Source organism: Populus alba, chromosome 4 (genome assembly GCF_005239225.2).
Source record: "Populus alba chromosome 4, ASM523922v2, whole genome shotgun sequence".
Classification (NCBI taxonomy): Eukaryota; Viridiplantae; Streptophyta; class Magnoliopsida; order Malpighiales; family Salicaceae; genus Populus; species Populus alba.
The window spans coordinates 3029391-3051976 of NC_133287.1; the positions used below are offsets into that span (position 1 = coordinate 3029391).

Here is a 22586-nt window from a genome sequence, read left to right on the forward strand (position 1 = left end):
TAAATATTTATTAGTAGAAATCTATGATTTTGGTGTCAGTATTTTTATTTGATGAAAATCTCATGATGTTAACTGGAAAAAAATATTTGAATTTATTAACAACCTAGTTATAAGATTTGGTTTGATTTAAAATATCAATTCAATAGCCTTCAATAGGTAAACTAGACGGTTTACATTAATAAAAAAAAATCTAGTATTTTTATTAAAATAATATATATATATATATATATATATATATATTTTAATAAATCCAAACTACTTGAATAAATTTACTAATTTTACAATTTAATCTATTCGCCTCATAATTCTCAGTCTTATAACTATGAAAAGATTTTAAAAATTTGTTTGGATTGTATAATTATTTCAATCACTTTATAACCGGCATCTCTCTCTAAACAGGAAACACCTTTAAACTTTTAAAATGTCCATTTAGAAGGACACTCATGTCATTGATTTCTTATTTAATTGATTTCGTTTTTCTGGGTTTTGTTTCGGGTTAATAAGAAATAGAATTTTCGGTTCGGTTTATTTAATACAATATACAATCCTTGAAATTTATGGAATTGTTAAAATTTATACAGTACACATTAATTACTTTATATTATTAATTAATTTTAATTACAAGAAAAGAAAAGATTTAAATTTATAATTGCTTGGTTAACAACTTTATACCATATCAAATTATTATTTCAATCCAAAAATTTAAATTATTAAATGAAATCTTAAGATATGATTTATATTATTATCTAACCTATAATATAAAATAGATTATAGAAGGGCTTATCCTCTTTATTTTTATTCTTATTTAATACTAATTTACTTGATAAAAAAACATGGCGATATGATTTCATGTTTAATTTGATGAATATGTTTATGTATATTATAGAAAAGTGATTGTTTAATAAGGAAATACCTAATTTTGCTTCTAAGACAAAAAGACAAAGAAGAGACTAATTAATTTGTACATGTGGAAAGACTAATTAATCAGAACACTTTGTATAGGAGGAAACATTTATTAATCAATAATAAATTACAAAATGGAACTCTTTCTGCCTTGCCAATATCATGCAGTGGTCCAAAAACCCTAATACCAGCCTAGTTCCTCAAGTTCAGATCAATGCTATATTCCCCTGATATGGGATTGACTCTGATAACTAATACAATATGGGGGATTGCAATTGTACATCAAAAGTTTATGTAGCAGAGGTTCTCTTTACTTTCAGCAGTCCCATCTGAAATTTGCTACTAGCTTTCTCTGTTGAGGAGCAGACTAGACTCATTTCTTAGAACATCGAATTTCCCATTGTTCCCTAAATTTTCAAATCTTCCCAATCAAGGGATTCGTTTTCATAATCATATTGTTGATGCCTACTGCGTGACAACCTGCCCATCACGGCCAAACCTGAAACAATCCGGCCATGTTGAATCAGAAAGTGTAGGCACAACCACTTATACCTGATCGTCAAAATTCACTAAAAAAGAAGAAGAATAAACACGGTTGTTGTAATGAATCAACTTCTACCACAACTACAATGCTTGTGCACGCATGCAAGTTATCAGTGAACATATGTTTAGTGTATGCACACAGGAAAACTGTGGCTTTACCTTCAATCATTCTGTAGAAAGCTGACCACCATCCATCTTGGGGAACTTGGCTCTGTTGCAGTGTATCACATATCGCTTCGTCATGCTTCCCCACCAGGACATCCTGCAGCCTTACAACTGCATCTTTTGTTTTCCTGAGGATGCTGTCCTCGTCTCCAACATCCAACATTGGAAGACCATTCTCTGAAGAAGCGAGACTAACAACCAGGGCCAGTTGGGCAGCTGCAGCCCATCTTGAAGAGTCTATCCATCTATGATCATTCTTCCTTTTACTCAACTTATTCTCTTTACTTTCAAGCACCAGGCTATGCAAGTATTGAGCATTTGCTGGACCTGTACTTTGAACCATCCTAGAGAATGCGCTTCCTTTGTTTGGTAGTAGCAGTTCCTCTGGGGTGCCATGTTCTAAGACCTGAAAGGTTGAAGATTCTAACATGAGTTAAACAAAGGATCACTACATGACTTACTGGAATCATAAAAAAATTGTGAATGAAGTTGGTTAGCATGAAAATTCTTGATGATCCCTGCTTCTTTCTTTTTTTACATTAATTTTTTCAGGATTGTGTTCAATAAACTCAGTTTTCCGAGCAAGAAGCAAACATAATTTGAGAGCATACCTGACCAGCTTCAAGCACAAGAATTCTGTCGCAGTCAATAATGGTATTTAGTCTGTGAGCGATGACTAGCATTGTGCAGGATCTGAATTCTTCTCGAATGGTTTTCTGGATAAGAGCATCGGTTCTAACATCAACAGAAGCAGTAGCTTCATCAAGAACAAGAATCTTAGATCTTCGTAGCAGCGCTCGTGCGAGACTTAGTAGTTGTCTCTGTCCAACACTAAAATTCTCCCCTCCCTCAAAAACCTTAGAAACCAAAACAAATCAACTTTACAGTTTGCTTTACCCGATAATCAACTTAATGTTGTGCACATCTGAAAAAAATATGTATTAAAAACATTTCTTTGACTTTAGATCAGCTTTAATGAAAATCGATGCCATAGTTTTTTAGTAGAATGTTTGTGGTGGAGCACTATTTCCACCCATATGTGTGCTTCATATTAGTTTTTGTCACACATTTTTAACAATGTTTTTAAAATATATGAATAGCTAACACAGTTTGACTGATTAAGATTCACTGACAGAAGGTAGTTTGATAAAAGGTAATCTAAGTCCATACCTCAGCATCCAGACCAAAAGAATTATTTCTAATGGCATCCTTTAAATGTGCCCTCTCCAAAGCCTCCCATAGGTCAGCATCATTGTGTTCACTAAATGGATCGAGATTAAATCGCACAGTTCCTATAAGAAAACGAATGACAATTAGAATGAAACAAGTATTAAGATTAATCACCAATGTGGCTTCAGCTTGGCTATGGTTTCTCAATCAAATCTCAAGTATTCTTGGTTAGCAAGCTTTCAAGTGGAAAACAAAATCAAAACAGAGTAAGAGCATAAATCATCTCAACTCATCCAAAAGACAGTATCAGATGTCAACATAAGAAAAGAAGTTGAACTAGAAAAATCCAGTTTTCAGTTTCTCTTGACAGTACCTGAGAAGAGAACTGGTGATTGGGGTATGATACTGAGAGTTTTCCGCAAATCTGTGAGTCCAAACTTAGCAACGTCACAACCATCAATGGTGATTTCTCCTCTTTCCAGTTCTACAATACGGAACAGTGCATTTAGCATGCTAGATTTCCCTGCTCCTGTTCTTCCAACTATTCCTAGCTTTTCACTAGGAGAGACTTCAAAGGACAAATGATGCAAGACTGGAGGAAGCTCGGGTCTGTAACGCAGAACAACATCCCTGAATTTAATTGACCCTGACGAAGGCCAAGCAGGAGGAGGACGATTGGTCTCGACAATGGCAGGAGCTTCGGAGGGTAAATCCATGTATGTGCCAACACGCTCAACAGAGTTTAAGCTATTTTCAGCTCTACTAGCTTGTCTTAGAACATTACTCAACAAATCAGTGATGTTCAAAGTATAACTAAGTAGTAGACCCATTACAGATGCAAATTCCACATGATTTTCTGTTCTTCCATTCCCCAAAACTGCAAATGTTGCTATCAACCAAATCATGATCCCTCCTAGTGTTACCAACCTTATGGTGAGCCAGCGATTAGAACTCATATTTACAAGAGTAAACCTGATATTATTGTCCATAGACTTTCCATTGATGATTGCCATCCAATCATATGCTTTATATGCCCGAATACTTGACAAACCATTTAACGCTTCTCCAAATTGTGCATAAACCGGAGACCTGGTAATGGAATCCAGACGTTTCACTTCACGGGAAGTGCTCTGTACAACACAGTACAAGAGCATAGTTATTAGAGCTTGTAGATACAATACTGACAAGATGAATTAACTAGCATAAAAATGTCAATTCAACATTAATGGATATATATGATTGAAGCTCAGAAAGATAACTCTTACATGTGGAACTGATAAAAACAACAACAATAAATTGATACGTGAAAGAAACCACTCGAAGAGCATCCCAACCAAGATACTAAAGTAAAATTAATTGCAAAAGGCATACCAGTTTCCAAACAACAACAACAACAACAACTAGGGATTTCTCATCATACCTGATAATATAGATAGGCTGAATAAAACAAGATCAGAAGTGGCATAATGGCCCACAATGATATTGTGCTCACAATGCCTATCAGCACAAAAGTTGAAAACAGCTGCCAGGCTTGGTTTAGAAAATTGTTGGCAAAATTGGCAACGTTACGATCTATTTCACCTAGATCCTTCGCAAACCTATTGATTATTCTCCCGGATGGGTTAGTGTGGAAAAACAGCATGGGAGCTCGTAGGATAGAGTCTAGCATGGCATCATGAAGTCTTTTGGCTGCATGAAGACTTGAACTTATTAACCAATAAGAGTTCACTAGAGTCACAATCACCTGAACCAGAAATATGAAGTAAGACTCTAATGACCATAGCAATTACATAAATTCTAAAGTTTCTTCCTCACTGCTTCTCTTTTTTGTTTCAACATTTGTTATTCTATGTTAAAAAACAACTGCAAATGAAAGAAAGTAGAATGGATTAAGATATCGATGCCAACTATGGCTATGAACAAACCTGACCAAATGATAGAAGTGCATACACGAAAATGTAGTATCCCGGCTTATAACTCTCCAAAGTGCTTTGATTAGTCCATAAACTCAACCATGTGCTTCTTGAAACTCGAAGAACTTCAATTAATAAGTAGCACAAAAAGATTATTAAAACCACCCATATGCCTCCTAATGCATTGTTATACCTGCAAATGGACATAAAAATGTCAAGTACAAGAGCAACAAAATTCTCTTCGAATGTTTGAGGTTTATGACTAGCATACATGCTATTGAAAAACTAGGAAATATTAATGTATTCACGTTACAGAATGGCCATTAGTTGAAAAAATGTTTCTACCACTGGTTTTAAGTGCTTGCTGAAGAGCTTAAAACTACAAAGACACTGTATAACATGGGAACATCTACAGTAAGTAGTTGGTATCCAATGGGCATTAAATGGTTTTGCATCCAAAATATGTGCATTTGAGCATCACTTGTCTTCAGGATATCCAGTGCTACCTTGGCCACAATTGTGGTACAACAGTTAAAGACTAGGAAATATGTTTTCAACTTTGACCCGCATTGAAGTTTTCTTAGTAAACCAAAGAGGTTTACCCTTGAACTTGGTTTGCACGCTTCGCTGCTGTGAGCATCATATAAAAATCTGTTGAATGTATTCAAAAAAGGGTCCTTATCCTAAGGCATTGTTTAGAAATTGCGCAAACAATCAAAGAAATAAAATATAGCAAGAATCTTAAATAAGCCCCCTAAATTACCTTGTCAAAACATTCCAACTGACAACACCTGTTTCACGTTCTTCTTGCTTGATAAGTACAGATTTCCCTACTTTCACTTTCATTTTGGAACCTGCTTTTTGTGGCAAATCATTTCCCCCATTAGCCGCTGGTTTTGAGCTTTTGTAGTCCAAATTTTCACTGTTCTTTTCTTCCACTAGCTCTTCCATTTTCCCTGCATTTTCCATCAGCTTCTGGAACAGCTTGCCATTTTTAGAGAGTTCCTCAAAGGTTCCCTCCTCTTTAATCATACCTTCACTGAGAAGAATAATTTTATCCACTTGTGGAAGAAAATGTAGCTGGTTGGTGACAAGAACCCTGGTTTTTCCTTGCAACTCGTCCTTAATACAACTGTTGAAGACCTGTAAATTTGAGATTAGGCTAATGTTTAGCTTAAACAGAAGCTTTTTAAGCTTACTTTTAGAGCTTCGATGTGTAAAGCTAGCGATTGTCAAAGTCATGAAACACTAAAGTAATATGAAAAAGAAACAGAGAGAAATTCCCTCGAACTCATAACCTGGTCTTCAAGGAATAGCATCGTTGGAATAAAGTTATTGAATGTTCACTTTGTATAAAGAAAGCTTAATAATAAAGAGCTGCTCATCACCGTGAACCATATCAAGCTCGCTATAAGATATAGCACAGGTAGCACTAGTGATCAAATTAACTTTAATGTGAGCTTATAGTATTTAACTTGACCCAGTACCTGTCGACCAACATGAGCATCTAAAGCACTTAAAGGGTCATCGAATATGTATACATCTGAATTGGAGTAGACAGCCCTAGCCATGGAAACTCTTTGCTTCTGCCCTCCACTTATATTGACTCCTCTTTCACCTATCTCAGTGAGGTCACGGCCCTGAATAAACAATTATGAGGTAATCTTCTAAGAGATATTTCAAACAAAACAGAAGAATCAAGAGAGAGAAGAAAGGGATGCACTTAACTGGAAGCAAGTCGAGATCATGTTGTAATGCAGTTACATCAATAGCTTTCATATAGCGTGAAGGTTCATATTCTGACCCGAATAATATGTTGTCACGGACCTGTAAGAACAGATTTTCAATGTCAAGAATGTGCACAAAATTAATGCAAAACCTGAGAAGATCCATGAAACTCGGCTTTAAAGCACAGAAGCACTACAAAGATGCAAAATAAATGATAATTATGTAAGAGACCAAAATTAATTAACAATGAAGAAACTAAGCTGTAACTCACTGTAGCATTGAAGATCCATGAAACTTGAGGAACATATGCAACAGTCCCTCTTATAACAACACTTGCACCTTCCATAGGAGGCAGTTCTCCAAGCATTGCTGATATAAGAGATGTTTTTCCTTCTCCAGTCCCGCCAACAATTGCAACTAAGCTGCCAACTTGTATTTTTAAATTGATATCTGACAAAGTTGGCTTTTCTAGCTGGAAAAGGCATGAGATTCTAAGATTTCTTGAATAAGAAGCATGTCTGAGCGTTAAAATCAACAATGTTTCTAGTATAATTCCTAATTTAACTATGTTTAGAATACAAAATTCCAATCATGTGCAAATACAAAAATTTCAAATAAATATCAAATTCAACTTCCATCAAACCACAAGACCAATTTCTTTGATGCTTAAGATTTAGAAGTTAACCTTTGAATCCCATAAAAAGTTCCCATTTTCAATTGAGATAGCTGGAATTCCAAGTTTAAGAGGCGGATTTGGTGCTAAAATTCTCTCTTCAGCTAAAAACAATTCCTCCAAGCGTTGCAATGATATATTTGCATTTACAACCTACAGAACAAGTTACAGTTAGACACCTAAGAAAGAATACAACCAATATGAGTAACCATTCAGCACGCAAGGTAAGCTAATTAGCTCTTGACTAAATAACATGAATTTTGTTGTAAGCACATAATACAGCCACAGATTCATTGAAGAACATGATAATTAATTTTGTCTTGAGATAGAATTATGCAAGAAAATAAGGCTAGCGATTTTTTTCATTTAAAAAAGTTCTTTATATCTCTCCAGCTAAGTTTTGGCAGAATTATAAATATTTTGGAATGAACATTTTATCTTAGGATTTTGTTGATAGAAAAGTATTTTGTAGGATTTTTGGATAGAAGACTTCTTTACAAGGGTTTTTAGTACCAATCCTCGCATGTTTAAAAAACAACAGGTTTTAGATAAAGGATCAAATTCATGCTTTTTAGGAAAAACTTGTACTTCAGATCATTAATCTTTTTTTCAAAACAGCCAACCCCACTAGCATACACAAATCTGGTATGTGACATGAAACATGAAGAATTATGACAAGAATGCAAGGACTTTTTTTTTAATTTTTTTGGAGGAGGGGCTCGGTTTGCATCAAAGGCAATGCTGACATCATCAACAAAACTTGTATCTTATCAAGTATACTTAGTGAAATAGAAAAAAAAAAATAGAACCTGGCTTAATAAGTTAGGAAGCATGTTTAGAGGAGATCTCAAGACTTGAAACAGAGAGAGTGACGTAAATGCCTTTGCGGGTGTCAAATCTCCACCAAGCAAGGTGAACGTGCCAAATGAAACCAGTGTCACAATAACTGGGATGCTATTCAGTATAAAACTATTGAACTGCAAAAAAATGAAAATAGTCAGTCAATGCATATGTAAGGTTCCCGTACATTTAACACCAGCAGCACATAAAGATTGCAGTGCTCTGGTTAGTATTGCATTTGCAAATAGAGGATCAAGATCACTTATGCAACAAAATAAGCGACAAATCATGCCTTTTCAAGTGATTAGTTATAGTGTCTCCATGATCATTATAATTCTACCAAATAGGATTAACTGATATGCTTATTTACATATTAGAGGAGCAAATCATTATAATTATACCAGATTAGATTAAATGATAATCATATTTACAAATTAGAGCAAAATAAATGATAAAATACATGTCAGAAACATTGTCTGGAGATAGATTTTAACATTACATATATAGATACTTGTTCTCTATCGGAATATAGTTGCATACTCAATCAATTAGTCAAAATTTAAGTGCACAAGCTTCTCTCTCTCTCTCTCTCTCTCTCTCTATTTTTATTTTGACTGAGGTGCACATACTTATCATAACACATAGGTATACATGACTCCATAGGTGGTGGGATGTAGGATATGATAGAAATTTTAGCAACTGTTTCTTCTCAAGACAAATCATACTTCATAGTTAGATCACATTTATAATTTTCTAGATTTCACTGTGAATATAATTTTAAATGGAATCATTGAAGCATCATGTTTTTTGCACGTTCTTGAAAGAGAAGGAGCAACAAAATAACTCAGCAAGATATATAGTTTATTCCATACAGCAGATAGTAATTGTGCACTGCGAAACCATGACAACTCATCATCCCGCACACTCTGAATTCTGGATTGAAAGCTCTTCTCCCATGCATAACATCTGAAATGTTTCATTATAGAGTTAAAACAATCACTTGAAATGGGCATGAGACTGAAAATATAAGAGCAATTCTTCTTAAACTTAAACCATACTTCACAGCATCCATGGCAGCCAAGATTTCATTCATGAGGCTAACTCTTTTGTCTGTCCTATGCAATCCTTCCTTAGTTAGCTTTCTCATCCTGCTCATCAAAATTGTCTATCGCACAAAAAGATTAAAAGGAATGAAAATCAATGTGGATGTAATGAAAATGGGTCACTTAACAAAATTAATTGCACAATTATATCAAACTAAAGAAGTAATGGTACTTCTAAAATCTAATGACTTGATACAACAACTCTGAGCATATAATACACAATTTACCTATGAATTTTAACTAAATTTTGTAACTTGTGCTAGAGTTACAAAAGGTAACTTATGATTCCATGTTTTGACTCAAAATATCTTTTCAGGCACAAAAGGAAAGCAACTTGAAGTGATATGCATTGTAATATTACCAAACCAAACATATTAGTAACTTAAAATTTACTTGTGGACTTGTTTTACAATGGATAAATTAAAGTAACCTCGCACCTTGCAAATTGCAAGTCAATCTTAAGTATAGAGGAAATTTTCCTTCCATATGTGAGGAAGAGGGGCAAATGTTGTATCCAAAATTTAGTTAGGCCCAATAAATTTGTTTAAATGTACAAGAGGCATGCTAATTGGAAACTCTCATAACAAGGAAAACAGTTATAAAAGATAAGCATGTGGACCGATTTTCCCAACAACCTGGAAGAGAGTGGGGACTAATGAAGTGTGATAATAGCAGGAATTGACAACATAGAGCATTACAAGACAATGTGGACCATCAGAAAAAGAACGTGGAGCATTGCAAAGGACGTAGCGGGACAATAAGGTATTAATACAAGCTGAAGTAGAGGAAAAACACATAAATCAACACGTTAACAACCCAACAATTAACTTGCAAACTGCAAACAGCTCTCAGAGCTCTTTCTCCCAAGTTTTAGGACACTTGAAGCTTGTTATGCTATAGCTGTAGGCAGTAACACCATAGGCTGATAGATAAATTTATAGGTTGATAGTGTGGTTACTCCGTTCTACTTTGTAAACTAACAGTGTTTGTAAGCTCTTAAACAATCTTCTAGTATTGAATTCTTGCGTGAACATCATGTCTGAAGGAAGAGTCCAGGATTGTAAACAAAATTTCTCACCAATGAAAGTAAGTTCCCTTTTTAGGCTTGTGTGTTATTAAAGTTGCAATCTCATTTTTTTTACTTATATGTTGCTTGATTCCAAAATTAGTAGCATGAGCATCTTATTTATTGCCATAAAGTCTGGAGAGTATAGTCATCTGTTATTGCGCGCGCGCGCGCAACAGAAAAAGGTCATGTTGGTGGTACAAAAATGGTACAGCCGAGCCTTTAGTTTTATGAGGTGTTAGGTACCATACCATTGCTGCTTATTTTTAAGAGTTGATGTGGCACAATTATATCGCCATGGTTCAACCAGCCTGAGTCAGGCAGTTATGAAGGTTTTTGGGTGCTTCGATCAAACCGGTTTTCAATGGTTCTTGTGGAGCAAATTATAAGGAAATCTATTCCCTCGACCTAAACCATTCTAGATCTAGTTCATTTGTTAAACTGGCAGGTCCAGTTTAGTTCTAATAATACTAGTACACCTAACAAACCAACAAGCCATCATTCAAGAATATTCCAGTGTGCCTACGTAACTTGTAAGCTAAGCCATCTATTCACACCTTAAATGGACCTAGCTATATGAGGAGACCCTCATGCACACAAAAAGCTACTCTACAAGTTATGATCACATCAATTAACATTTTGGAGTGCTTAAAAATCTTATTTTTATTGATATTAAATAAATTATGATTGATCTGAATGACGTGAAAAGATCAATATAGTTGACCACAAGTAAATGTTGATTCTAAGAATTAAAACACTAGATTTAGCGAAAGGATGAATATTTCTTACTTGTGTGGGGACCATGAGAACAAGCATTAGCGAGCCAAAAAGTGAAGCAACACCTAATTGTTGGTAAAGAAGAACCATGGAAATGGTGATACGAAATGGAGCAGACCACAATCCATGAAGTTGTTGGCATATTTGCTACAGAATTCAATGTGAGTGTGTTTTAGACCTTAATAAACAATGGGAAACGAACGAATATCAGAGAGGAAAGATAAAAATAAAAGTAGGATAAATTCTTACAGAGAGCATACCTGAAGTGCATTGGCATCTGTTGTGATCATATTTGTTATCTTTCCTGATGGGAAGTTCTTTCGACCCTCATGAGTTAGTTTCAAGGATTTGCGAAATATAGCAGCCACCTGTAATTGGAAAAAACTACTGTAAAAATAGCTAGCTCATCTAGAAACAAAAGGCAAGAATTTGGATTTGGCAAACAACCAAAATTCCAAAGAAAAATGATGCTGAAGGATTTATTTGAAAAACAAGTTCACATACATCTAAATATTGATAAGAAAATAGTTTTACCAGAGTTGACCTCAACTGAAAACCAACACGCATAACATTCTGGAAAAACTGAGATTCACAAAGCGCACCGAACAACTGAACCAAGTAAATCAACCAATTAATCCAAAAACTACATTCCATTGGCAAAATTTAGATATATTTGGTTTAGGAACATGAAGAATTGCTTGATTTTATTTGTCACAACATTAAATATAGTCCAGCCATACCATGAATCACTTAAACCAGTAACTCCTTCCATTGTGCAAGCAAGATTGGTTGCTAACATGGAAATCTTGGCTTGTTTAAACCCTTAGATTGGGAGTGAGGGAAAGGGCTACCATAAAAATAAGAACTTTGAAAGTTATCAAAGGTACGTATTTCAATCACATTACGAATCCTATTATCCTACTTTATTTACATTAATCTGATTTTGTGACTTCCTGTTTTACATAGGCTTCCCTGAATCTAATGTTTTACATTAATATGACATCAAGATTGATAGTAAAATAGAAAAAGAAGAATATAACAATACATTACAATGGCTAGTTATACTAAGTTACAGGGAAAATTATGAGTGGCTAGGACTTCTTAAGTTTTTAGACTTGATGAACAAGTAACATTACCTTGATGATCATGTGAGCAAGTGATGCTCGGCTACCAAAAGAGAACAGATTGAAATAAAGCAACAAAAAAATATGTAAATTAAGGAAAAATGATCTAGAAAACAATTAAAAAAAACAACGATAAAGCTAGAACAAGTTTATGTTTTAAGCGACAATTGATATGATTTATTTGATTGATTGGTGACAGTTTTGCTATAAAATTAGCTACACTTCATATTTATATACTCACAGTCATAAAACAAATACTCTATAGAAGAAATACAAATTCTCCAAAAATATTTGATTTTTAAATTGATAACTTTCACAATCAGTACTTAGTTTCATTATCAACAGTAACCTGCAATTGAACATTTTACGAGTACTAAAGGCTTCTCAATTATCATTAACAGTAGTTAAATGCTTAAAACACTTTCTATCAACTAGAAAATCCCCAAATAAAGCGTAACCAAACATGTGCAATGAAATGATAAAATATGTAAACTGAGTTACTTGAATGTTAATACATACAATGGAATATATTATGTATGCCATAAGATCAAGCTAAGGAAATAAAACAGATAACATCATACGAATAGTGAAATTAAACAGATGAAGGTAGAGAGAAATGTTTATACATATTCAATTTGTTTCTTATAAAAATGAAATTGAAAGAATAGATGAGTTTGAATTCATACCACCCCAAGGAAAATTAAGAAGGCATAGATATAACCAATCCAAGCTGGATCACCTCGTTGCATTGACTGTACATAGTGGAACAATCACAAATTTGGCAACATAAGCACGAAGTGAAAGAGATTTGAATTGTGCTCCATATCAAATTTGAGTTAATCAGTTGAACTATTTCTATCCTAGGAAAAATGCTAATCAATAGAACAATTATTGAAGCATTGAAAAATAATCTTTGACTAAATGTTAAGAGACATTTGGTGCAATCAAGAAAGTACATGACGGATTAGCTATCCCATTTAACTATTATTTACAAGCACATAAAAAGAATATAGATTACTATTAGCATTATCAACATCCTTCTGTATGAAATCTAAATAAATTATTACAAAACATGAAACTCTAGTTAACAGCAAAATGGATGCAAGACATTAACAATAAAGAAACAAACCTGCAAGAGGTGGCTCAATACAATAGGTCCTACAAACTGAGAAAGATCATAGCCAATCTACAAGTAAAAATAAAAAGGTATAAGCTCCACATGACTTTTGACATTAGTAGAGAGTTTCTAAAGTCCACTTTGTTAGGTTTCAGTCTAAAACATTAGTTGGGATTGAAATTGTTACAATAGCAGAGAAAAAATATTGCATGGTCCATAACTAATAAAAGTTGAAATTGAGAGTATTCCCAACAATTTAAGAGTTGAAAGCCACAATTTTGATATATATTATGAGTCAAGCAATAATATCCCAAAATGCAATAGGAAAATAAAACTAAAAAGCTCAAGCTTCCAAGTTCACCAAATTCAAACTATAAGATAGAAAAAGTATGGATGATAATTTATTGAGAAATTAAACAAGTTAAAGCAATCCTAGGAACATGTACCTTAAAAAATCCTCCCAACCAAAACCTACAGAAAATGAGAGATGAAAATGAATAAAATGCGATTAATATATATTGTTAATAGTAAAAGAAAATATTTACTACAATAAGCTAAATAGTAGAAACATCTCGTGCATTGTAAGTAATTTTACAACACTGCTGATATGTTTTTCTTATTTAAACCTGTAAACTATAGGATGTTTTCATTTGTATTTCTTCTCTTAGATTTATCAATTTTAGTTTTTAAATACCGTGTATATGCCATCTGTTTTTCTCATAAATCATCAATAAAATCATGAGAATTATAATGGTTGATTTCTTGATGATAATTTGATCATAATGTTGTTGGAGGGTGATTTCTTGACCTTTTTTTAATCATTTTCTTTTATGATTTTGGAAAAAATTATAGGAAAACAAGTGAAACTCAGATTCTAAGTGATGGATAAATGGACAGAATCTAACATAAAGGGTCTAAATCAAAACACCTTATAATTTAAGAGTTGAAATAAGGGAAAACAATTGTTAAAGGGTCTCAATCAAACAAAAAACATATAATTCAGGAGGTTTTACGAAGGATAAAGCCACCATGGTATGTTTAAAGTCCAAAAAATATCAAAATGAAAGGGAATGAAACAACATGAGACTTGCAATTCAACCAATACCTTCCCCCAAGACTACTGTTTAGTGCTCTTAAGAGACGTGGCTTTGGCCTTTTAGATTCCTCAACCCAACAAGTCTGGAACCTGCAATAGCTGAAAACATTTACGAAAAAAGGGATACGAGGTTTCCCTTAAACTATGAAAGAGACGAACGTGGTGCATACTTTTTTATCAATGTCTCAGTCTGGTCCCATGTGTCTAACTTCCAAACATCCTTTTCAGTAATAGGTCTTTTATGGCCTTGCTTCATGAGTGGAGTCAACCATCCAAAACATATTCCTTGCAGAGGGAAATGAATCAATATATCTATAAGCATTTAAAAAATTAATGACTAACCAGCTTAGCTATCACTGAAACCACACTTTTGATCTCTAGCCAACATGCAGTTCATTACTTTTTCTATCTTAAGCAACTGCTTGAGAAATAGAAGCAAGAATTTTGAGATCTCTGGGCATGAAGAACAGTGAATAATGAACTACTTACTAGAAAATAAGTTGGCGTGCCTCTCAGGACATAATTGCTCTCTTCCAGGAAGTGCTTCATATTCACAATTATCAAGAGACTCAGATTCCATCAAAACATAATCTGGATAAGGATCCAAATTGGGAATATAAACAAGTAGAAGAATCCCAAGCAAAACCTGCAACAAAAGTAGCCACACGGCAAAATATGACTGAGGTGTTTGTCATTTTTGGGAATGATTAAGAATTTGGTCAAGCTAATGAAACAAAATTGAACTTCTATGCCAAGAATTAGTGTTGATGTCATTGGTGTATTCTAAACAACTCAATCGTTTTGGTATCAATCTGTAACATCCAGGATGTTGTGGTGGCCTGTGGAAAAAAAGTGGATTCAATCAAGGCTTAAGAACCTGCCAGGCAGTTCGAGTAAGAAATTGTATCTATTGGCTGTTTAGCATCAGGATAAGCCTAGAGGTTCCAACAGGCTCCATCCTATCATCTAAAGATGCCAATATCCATGGCATTGTCCACTCCCCACCTTTACCAACTTAAGAAAATCCCAACAAAGATATGTTAATGAGTATCAAAACATCCAAAACAAAGCAGCTTTCATGTCATTCTCACAAAACTTTAAAAATTCTCCCTGGAATGTTATTGTTAGGTGCTTAATTTAAAAATGTTGTTGATTTGGTTTATCAGGCCAAGCCAGGCTAGGCTCAAGTTGTAATGTCCTCCAAGGCCATGGCAAGTGACTTCAGTTTTGATAGACTTCAAAATTTGTACAAAAAACAGCTAGAGATGTTCCACCTTAGCGTAAGCATTTACCAACCCTGATTGAAGACCATTGAATGGATGATAGGTCAAAGTAGCACGAAGAAAGATGAGAAAATTAGAAGAGCTGATATACCCTATAATCTTTATATTATAGAGAAATAAAAGGCCACAAACCTGGCAGAAAACCGTGCTGATATACATATACAATGTAAATCTGCATTCGCAAAAGAACTGTAGTTTAGTGTTGCCTCCAACATAAATTGAATATGAACAGCAGAAAATAATACTGTTAACCCTGCAAGCATCCTAATCTAGAATAACCATGAAAACTATATGAGTCTTGCCCATCCAACCTCATTACAAATTGCATTTATGCGATAAACTTGCTTCTTGAGGCTTGTACAGCAGGATTACCTATTCTCACCAACAAATAGTTTATTTCTGCAAATGTTTTTTAGCCTGAATTGCACAATGTCTTGACTTACATGTGGATTGGATTGTATCAGAGTCCACTGACAGATTGTTCATTGGAATTAAAAATTCAGGAATTTAATCCCCACCCCACCCCACCCTTCCCTCTCTTTATAAATAAGATGGCAGGACACTACTCCTGTTAAAAAATTCAGCTTCTAAAATTTTCCTTTTCTTATTCTCAATTGTGAGAAGTTTAGCAGAAGCCCAGATTGTAATTACGGTCACCATTACTATCTTTCTATTTTATTTCCCCTGAAGCCTACTATATAATTTAGCATCACTCATTTTATCAACTAAGTAATTACAATAATGTTCTCCAGCCAATAGTACAACATTGCTATCTTTTTATTTGATGGGGCTGTTGCACAGGAAAAAAAAAAAAAAAAAACCTTGCTCACATTAAATGGCACTCCAACCTGCTGGAAAAATACACGAAAAATAGAACTTGGTTGAGTTAATTTATTATGTCAGGAAATGGAAGAATGACTAACCTACTATAGTAATCACTCACTGGCAGTATGAGATTGAGCATTGCCGCTTCCCCTACCAACACATAAATGACTCCAAACCGCACATACCATCGAAACTGTCGAATGTATATTTTTGTTTCCAAACCAATCATGACAAGAGTGGAGCACCAGGCAAGGGCCTCAACAATCAAGGAGACCAGCTGCAAAGGACAGAAAATCCACTAAGAAGCCAGTAAAATGATTATCAGAAGAACAAGTTAAATACAGATTTTTTTGAAAAACAAAAGAAAAGAAAGACAGCCAGCAAATGCTGATTTAGAAATATGGTTTATCTTTGACAGAAACATTAGAAGTCTAAATTAACGAGAAATTAAGTTCATGTACCTCGAAGGGAGAAAGGGAAGTCTGGCCATCCAGATTGAAGATTGAGACATCCATAAACAACCTTAATAAAGGCTGAACTGTGCAGTAAGCAGCCAAAAAACCCAGCATGTAATTATAGTAATTTGTCCTGAGACAGTATTTTTTAACTTTGGTATTGTTGTCAATAATCAACCATATTCGATACAAGCACAGACCAAGAAGAACCAGATGAGAAATGCAAATGACTAGGGAGTCAATGGCACAGGGAGTGTAAGCACCAAATGCATTATCCACTTCTTTTGCCCAAACCCCATTTTCCATAGGTCGACAATACCAAACCAATGCCTCCAAACCCATCTTCCCACCTCCCTAATCAAACCTAAACTGCTTACTTTACCTACAGTTGATCAAACAGAGAGAGGAAAACAGAAGAAAAACATAACAAAATGAGTAACAGAACACATCGCTAAGAAGAACAGTAAGTTCAAATAGTACTGAAAGAAATCTCTAACATAAACAAGTTTAAATGATAGAATGGTCACCTTGCTTGTTCTGACACTCCTACACGTCAGAAACATAAACTAGAGCTAGGAGTGTGGGTTTTTCATTTTCAGGATCGTCGTTTATTTGCTTAATTTAGTAAGGAGTATATAAAATTATTTTATTTTATTTTGGATAAGGTTTATAATATAGCAGTATTCATGGAAATACAAACGACAAAGTGTAGACAAGAAATCCATAATAGCAAGCGTCACGGCTTACGTGACTGGCACTCCCCTCGTACGCATATTCTTATTTATGAACGAGTGGGTGAGCAGCCGGCATCTATAAAACTAATTTCCAAAGCTGGTGTTGCATGTGGAAGCATATACTATTCCATTAATGAAGACAGTGATTGTTGTCTTATAATTGTAAATTAAAATGCCCCTATGGCGGGGAGGGGATTTTGTAAGCCTCAGATAATTTATTTCCACCCTTATTTTGTCTTGCTTGATCTAGCTTGGTAAATTTAAAATAGTGGTTGAAATTATTTTTTAAAATAATATATTTTTTTAAAAATGCATCTTAGTTATTTTGTTTACATCTATCTTTTTATCCAATAATTTAATATATTATTTTATATTTTTAAAATTATTTTGATGTAATGATATCAAAAATAAATTTTAAAATATAAAAAAATATTATTTTAATATATTTTTAAATTAAAATAATATTTTAAAAAATAATATTTATTACATTTTCAAATAACCTATTATTAATCAAGAACAAACAAACTCACCATTCACAAACAACCTTCAAAAATCCATTGCAATTTCACGAAGTATCGGAAAACCATGGAGAAGCACTTGGACAAACAATATATTAGAATATTTTGGAAATATGATAACGATTTAAAATGTTTTTGATAAGAAATATATTAAAAAAATATTTATTTTATTTTAAAAAATTATTTTTAATATTAATATATCAAAATGATTTAAAAACATAAAAAATATAATTTTAAACAATAACAAAGAAAAATAATTTTAAAAATCTTAAAAAATATTGTTTCAATTAAGTTTCCCAAAATTATTTTATAGCTTATTCCCTAACATGGTAGGACCCGTGTGATGTGATTATACTTTAAAAAATATATTTTTTTATTTTTTTTATTTTTTAAATTATTTTAATATATTAATATTAGAAATAAATTTTAAAAATAATAAATATATTATTTTAATATATTTTTAAATAAAAACTAATTTAAAAACAACGACGTCAATCAACCTCATGCAACTTTTGTCAAACACGGCACCCAATTTTTTATAGCGACATAACGACAACGAAGAAAAAATCTTTGAAAGAGAAAAACCCCAGTTTTAAACAAAGATTAAGAACTCACCTCCGAGGTCAGGAGGATACCCATGGTAGACGTAGCATGAATCTTTTTGCTAGCCAGAGCCAAACAGAAGCAATCAACATTCAACACAAACAATTCTCCCGTGAACTTAGCCATCTGCAGACTCAACATGCCACTTTGCCTTGGGCAACAAATTCATGAAGAAGAAGAAGATATTTAAGAAAAACGAACAAAGAGTAGTTTAATCATGTTAAGGCTTCACCTCAACAAAGCTAAAGAGCTTAAAAATCGAAGAGAGAATTAGAAGAAGAAAAGAAATCGAGGGAGAAGGAGAAGAAATCGAGGGAGATTGAAACTGTAACCGCAGAATTTATCCTTTCATTGCCTGCCTTACAAGTTCTTCGAACTCTAGCCTCCTAACCATCTCAGCTGACTATTTAACTCACATTTAACAACTCTGACCAGCTAACCGCCGTCACTAGCTGACTTTCATCACACGCCCTTTTTTATATTTACACTTGCGAAATAATTTATTTTTTCAAGAGAAAAATTTCGTCTTTTTTCTCGCATCATCAGAATACAAAACGAGGAGGTGAAAGAGAGAAGTAGTAAGAATCATTTCAAAGATTGAATGAACACACAGTAATTGAAAGGTGTGCTTTGGCCAAAACATTTATGTATATCTGAATTAATTTTATAGATTTTAAAATAATGTAAGTCTCAAATCTCTAAGATTTGTAAGAATCAAATTAATAACCTATAAAAAAATAAATTTAAAACTTAATTAATTAAACTACGTACTTTCAAAATAATTAATTCTGGCAAACAGGTATGGTGGCGTATCCGTTGAGAAATGTCTGTTTTCTGAAGAGAATGACATCCCCATTTTTCACCGTCTTGCCATTCTTATCATCCCACACATCATCTAAGACAAGCAGAAACGTTCTCCTTATAGTTGGAATTCAACAAAAAAAAAATTCTCCATTGAAAACATTTTGACCCAATGTGGTCTTCCTTAACACTTCTATCCCAACTGTTGAGATGACAGAAACATTCTCTTTGAAGTTGGAATTCAACAAAAAAACTTCTTTTTGGTCACCTTCTCTCTCAGCCATAGATCCAGGTTCAGAAGAGATTTGCTCCCTGGCCATATTCAAAGAAACTTTTTCCTCATCACGAACCTCCAAGTGAAATTGTTCACTATCACCGTTAATATCATCCAATCTCTCCCTAAGTGCTTTAACTTTATGAGTTATGACCCATCCGCCAACAATGCACAAACTTGTTCGATCCTGAGGAAAAAAGACGTAGTTCCCTCGATATTTTATTCCCAGTCATTGGTTGTTTTCACGGAACTTCAGTTGAAAAATCATCCAGCAAATCTTATGCATGATCATATGTTGCTTCTTGCAGCTTCCTGAGCCAGTCTTTGACTTGATTGCTTCGTTGTGCCTGCTCATCAGCAGCATGAAGCACAGCCTTACTTCTCTTAACTATGCCACTGAGCTTGTCTAGCTGAGACACCCCACCATAGAGCAACCTCCTGGGCAGCTAGGGAACCTAGTTTAATTTTTTCTTGGTGGGTTTAGGGATCAAGGGAAACAAAAAAAAAAAAAAAAAAGGTTGTGAGTAGGTGTTTCAGAGTGTCAAATGTGATAAATGGTTTGGATGCTCAAGTTGCTGTGAAGAGCGGGAAACCATGGATTAAATACAAATCACATAATCTCTCCCCGACACTCGGGCCATGAAAGGACCTGCATTTACCCCTTTGAGCTCCAAATCCCTCAACTAGTCTGCACTCAACTAATGCTCCATTCCTTACTTTACCTTAACAACTAATCAACAGACCAGCTATGAACTTTGTTCCTTATTGCTTTATTCTCAATCTCATATATAGCAGCTATTTACATCTGCATGCATGCATGTACAAAATACTCATACAAACTTGACTATAACTAAGGTACTGCGTATAGCCATATGAAGGGAACTTGTCTGCACTGCTATAATATGAAGATAAAAAAATACCCAGCCAAGCTTGTTAACATGAAGCAAAGATATGCATTCTGTGTTTGGCAAACAGTACTAGTTTGAGCAAATAGCCAACGAATTCAAGATTCATATGAATTATTTCACAATTCTGCATCCGTCAAACATTTAAATCACAAACAATTACTGGATGTTAACTTGTGTATATTAAGTTGTTAGTGACTTCTGCAGTCTCCAACATCATGCCATTGAAGCATTCCATGAGCTCAAGTTATAATAATTACTTGCTTATTAAAGAGAGGTTCCTGGTTTTTATAACCTTTGTAGAGCTTATAATTAGCACACTGGGCAAACTTATTTTTTAAATCAGTATAGTTCAAAAATTCATTTTCACTCTAGTGATAGTAGCTGTTCATGTATAGTTGTTGCAAAGGTTCTACCATTTGATTTACTTTGGCTAGTTTTTGTCTGAGGAGTAATAGTACAATACTGTTAGTGACATCTGGTCCTTCTAAATAAGATGAGCATATGTTTACAATATTGTTTAATTATTTTACTTTCTGACCGCTACTCCAACAAAGTCGTTGTAGTATAGTGGTGAGTATTCCCGCCTGTCACGCGGGTGACCCGGGTTCGATCCCCGGCAACGGCGCTCTTCTTTTTAATCGTAGCCGCCTCTTCTTGATTACTTCTATTAAAGCCTAACGAAGTAATAAACCTTCATTATTAACAGTCATCATACGGCTTTTTTCTGTATCGAAGAATTTATTTTTTTGCTAATTTGTTAACATAGTCTTCTTCTTTTTTTATTCAAGGGATCTCTCTCATTTATTTTTTTCCTAAAAATTTCTTGAAATAATAAACACATAATTCTCATTTTGATTATTTATTTTTTAAAATTCTAACACATAATTGTTAACATAGTCTAATTTGATAATTATTTTTTTTTTCATTTTAACACATAATTCCCCCCCCCTCTCTACGTGGTAAAGTTTTAAATATGTTTTGAGTGGAAAAAATATTTGAGTTTAAGATAATAACTCGAAAATCCACTTGCTAAATCTCAAAAAAAACAATTGACTAGTAATCATACATATGATTGTGTGCCCAGGTTGAAGAGCACATTGAGCACAATTTACATCTTTGAAAGTCGGAATCCTCAATCCTTCTGCAAGTCAATTGATTAGGGTAAGTAGTTAAAACTAAATCTAATTATTTTATTAGTAGAAATCTATGATTTTGGTTTCAGTATTTTTGTTTGATGAAAATCTCAGGATGTTAACTGGAAAAAAAAAATTGAATTTATTAACAACCTAGTTATAAAATTTGATTTGATTTAAAACTTATTAAGAATTAATTCAGTCAATGTAAATAAATAAAAAATCTAGTATTTTTTTTATTAAAATAATGTTGTTTTTTATTTTTTTAAAATCAAAATTTAAATAAATATACTGATTTTACAAGTTAATGAGAATTAAAAATTTGTTTGAAATATATAATTAATTCAAGCACTTTATGGCATCCCTCTCAAACAGGAAACACAATTTCTGTCATTAGTTAAATTCAATAACAAATTTTAAAATTTAGAGTTTGTTTCTCATTGTGTTTTCCGATTGTTTTTTAAATAATATTTTGTGTTAAAACATATATTAATAATATTTTTTTATTTTTTAAAAATTATTTTTAATATTAACATATTAAAATAATTTGAAAATACTAAAAATATATTAATTTAAAATTAAAAAAAATTAAAAAATTTATTTTTTAAAAAAACACTTCGTGTCAGGATGGTTACTATGTTTGATGTTAAATAGCCGTGAAATTGTTGAATGGTCATGACGAACAGAAAAGGTAATCGATATATAATTATAATATTATTTATTCTGAAATTAAAATCAACAAAGTCGTTGTAGTATAGTGGTGAGTATTCCCGCCTGTCACGCGGGTGACCCGGGTTCGATCCCCGGCAACGGCGTTTTCAACTTCAATTTTTT

The 22586-nt window shown here is 33.5% G+C and overlaps 1 protein-coding gene and 2 non-coding genes across 7 annotated transcripts; 2 read left to right on the plus strand and 1 right to left on the minus strand.

Annotated features, from left to right (window-relative positions):
* Positions 1-970: 970 nt before the first annotated feature.
* Positions 971-19112, minus strand: LOC118047378 (ABC transporter C family member 12-like). 5 transcript variants are annotated; one of them, XM_073408740.1, is made up of 29 exons: positions 18992-19112; positions 18649-18787; positions 16788-17163; positions 16425-16603; positions 15634-15673; positions 14708-14864; positions 14389-14503; positions 14228-14308; positions 13569-13593; positions 13135-13191; positions 12692-12757; positions 11416-11490; positions 11142-11249; positions 10894-11028; positions 8994-9100; positions 8808-8901; positions 7905-8072; positions 7108-7248; positions 6694-6894; positions 6423-6521; positions 6182-6334; positions 5458-5837; positions 4707-4887; positions 4202-4525; positions 3155-3911; positions 2782-2903; positions 2223-2468; positions 1606-2017; positions 971-1402 (listed from the first exon to the last, which is right to left on the minus strand). In XM_073408740.1, exons 3-29 carry the CDS (start codon positions 17121-17123, stop codon positions 1311-1313), a joined length of 4851 nt encoding a protein of 1616 aa, XP_073264841.1. In that variant the 5' UTR covers positions 17124-17163; positions 18649-18787; positions 18992-19112; the 3' UTR covers positions 971-1310. The 5 variants fall into 5 exon arrangements, with proteins under 5 accessions (XP_073264841.1, XP_073264840.1, XP_034912555.1 ...); XM_073408739.1 differs by having other exon boundaries at positions 18649-19000; XM_035056664.2 differs by lacking the exons at positions 18649-18787; positions 18992-19112 and adding an exon at positions 17309-17458.
* A 2060-nt stretch (positions 19113-21172) lies between these two features.
* TRNAD-GUC (transfer RNA aspartic acid (anticodon GUC)) lies at positions 21173-21244 on the plus strand. Its single transcript has one exon. It is a non-coding gene; the product is annotated as a tRNA-Asp (tRNA).
* A 1251-nt stretch (positions 21245-22495) lies between these two features.
* Positions 22496-22567, plus strand: TRNAD-GUC (transfer RNA aspartic acid (anticodon GUC)). The gene has a single exon. It is a non-coding gene; the product is annotated as a tRNA-Asp (tRNA).
* The last annotated feature ends 19 nt before the right edge of the window (positions 22568-22586 follow it).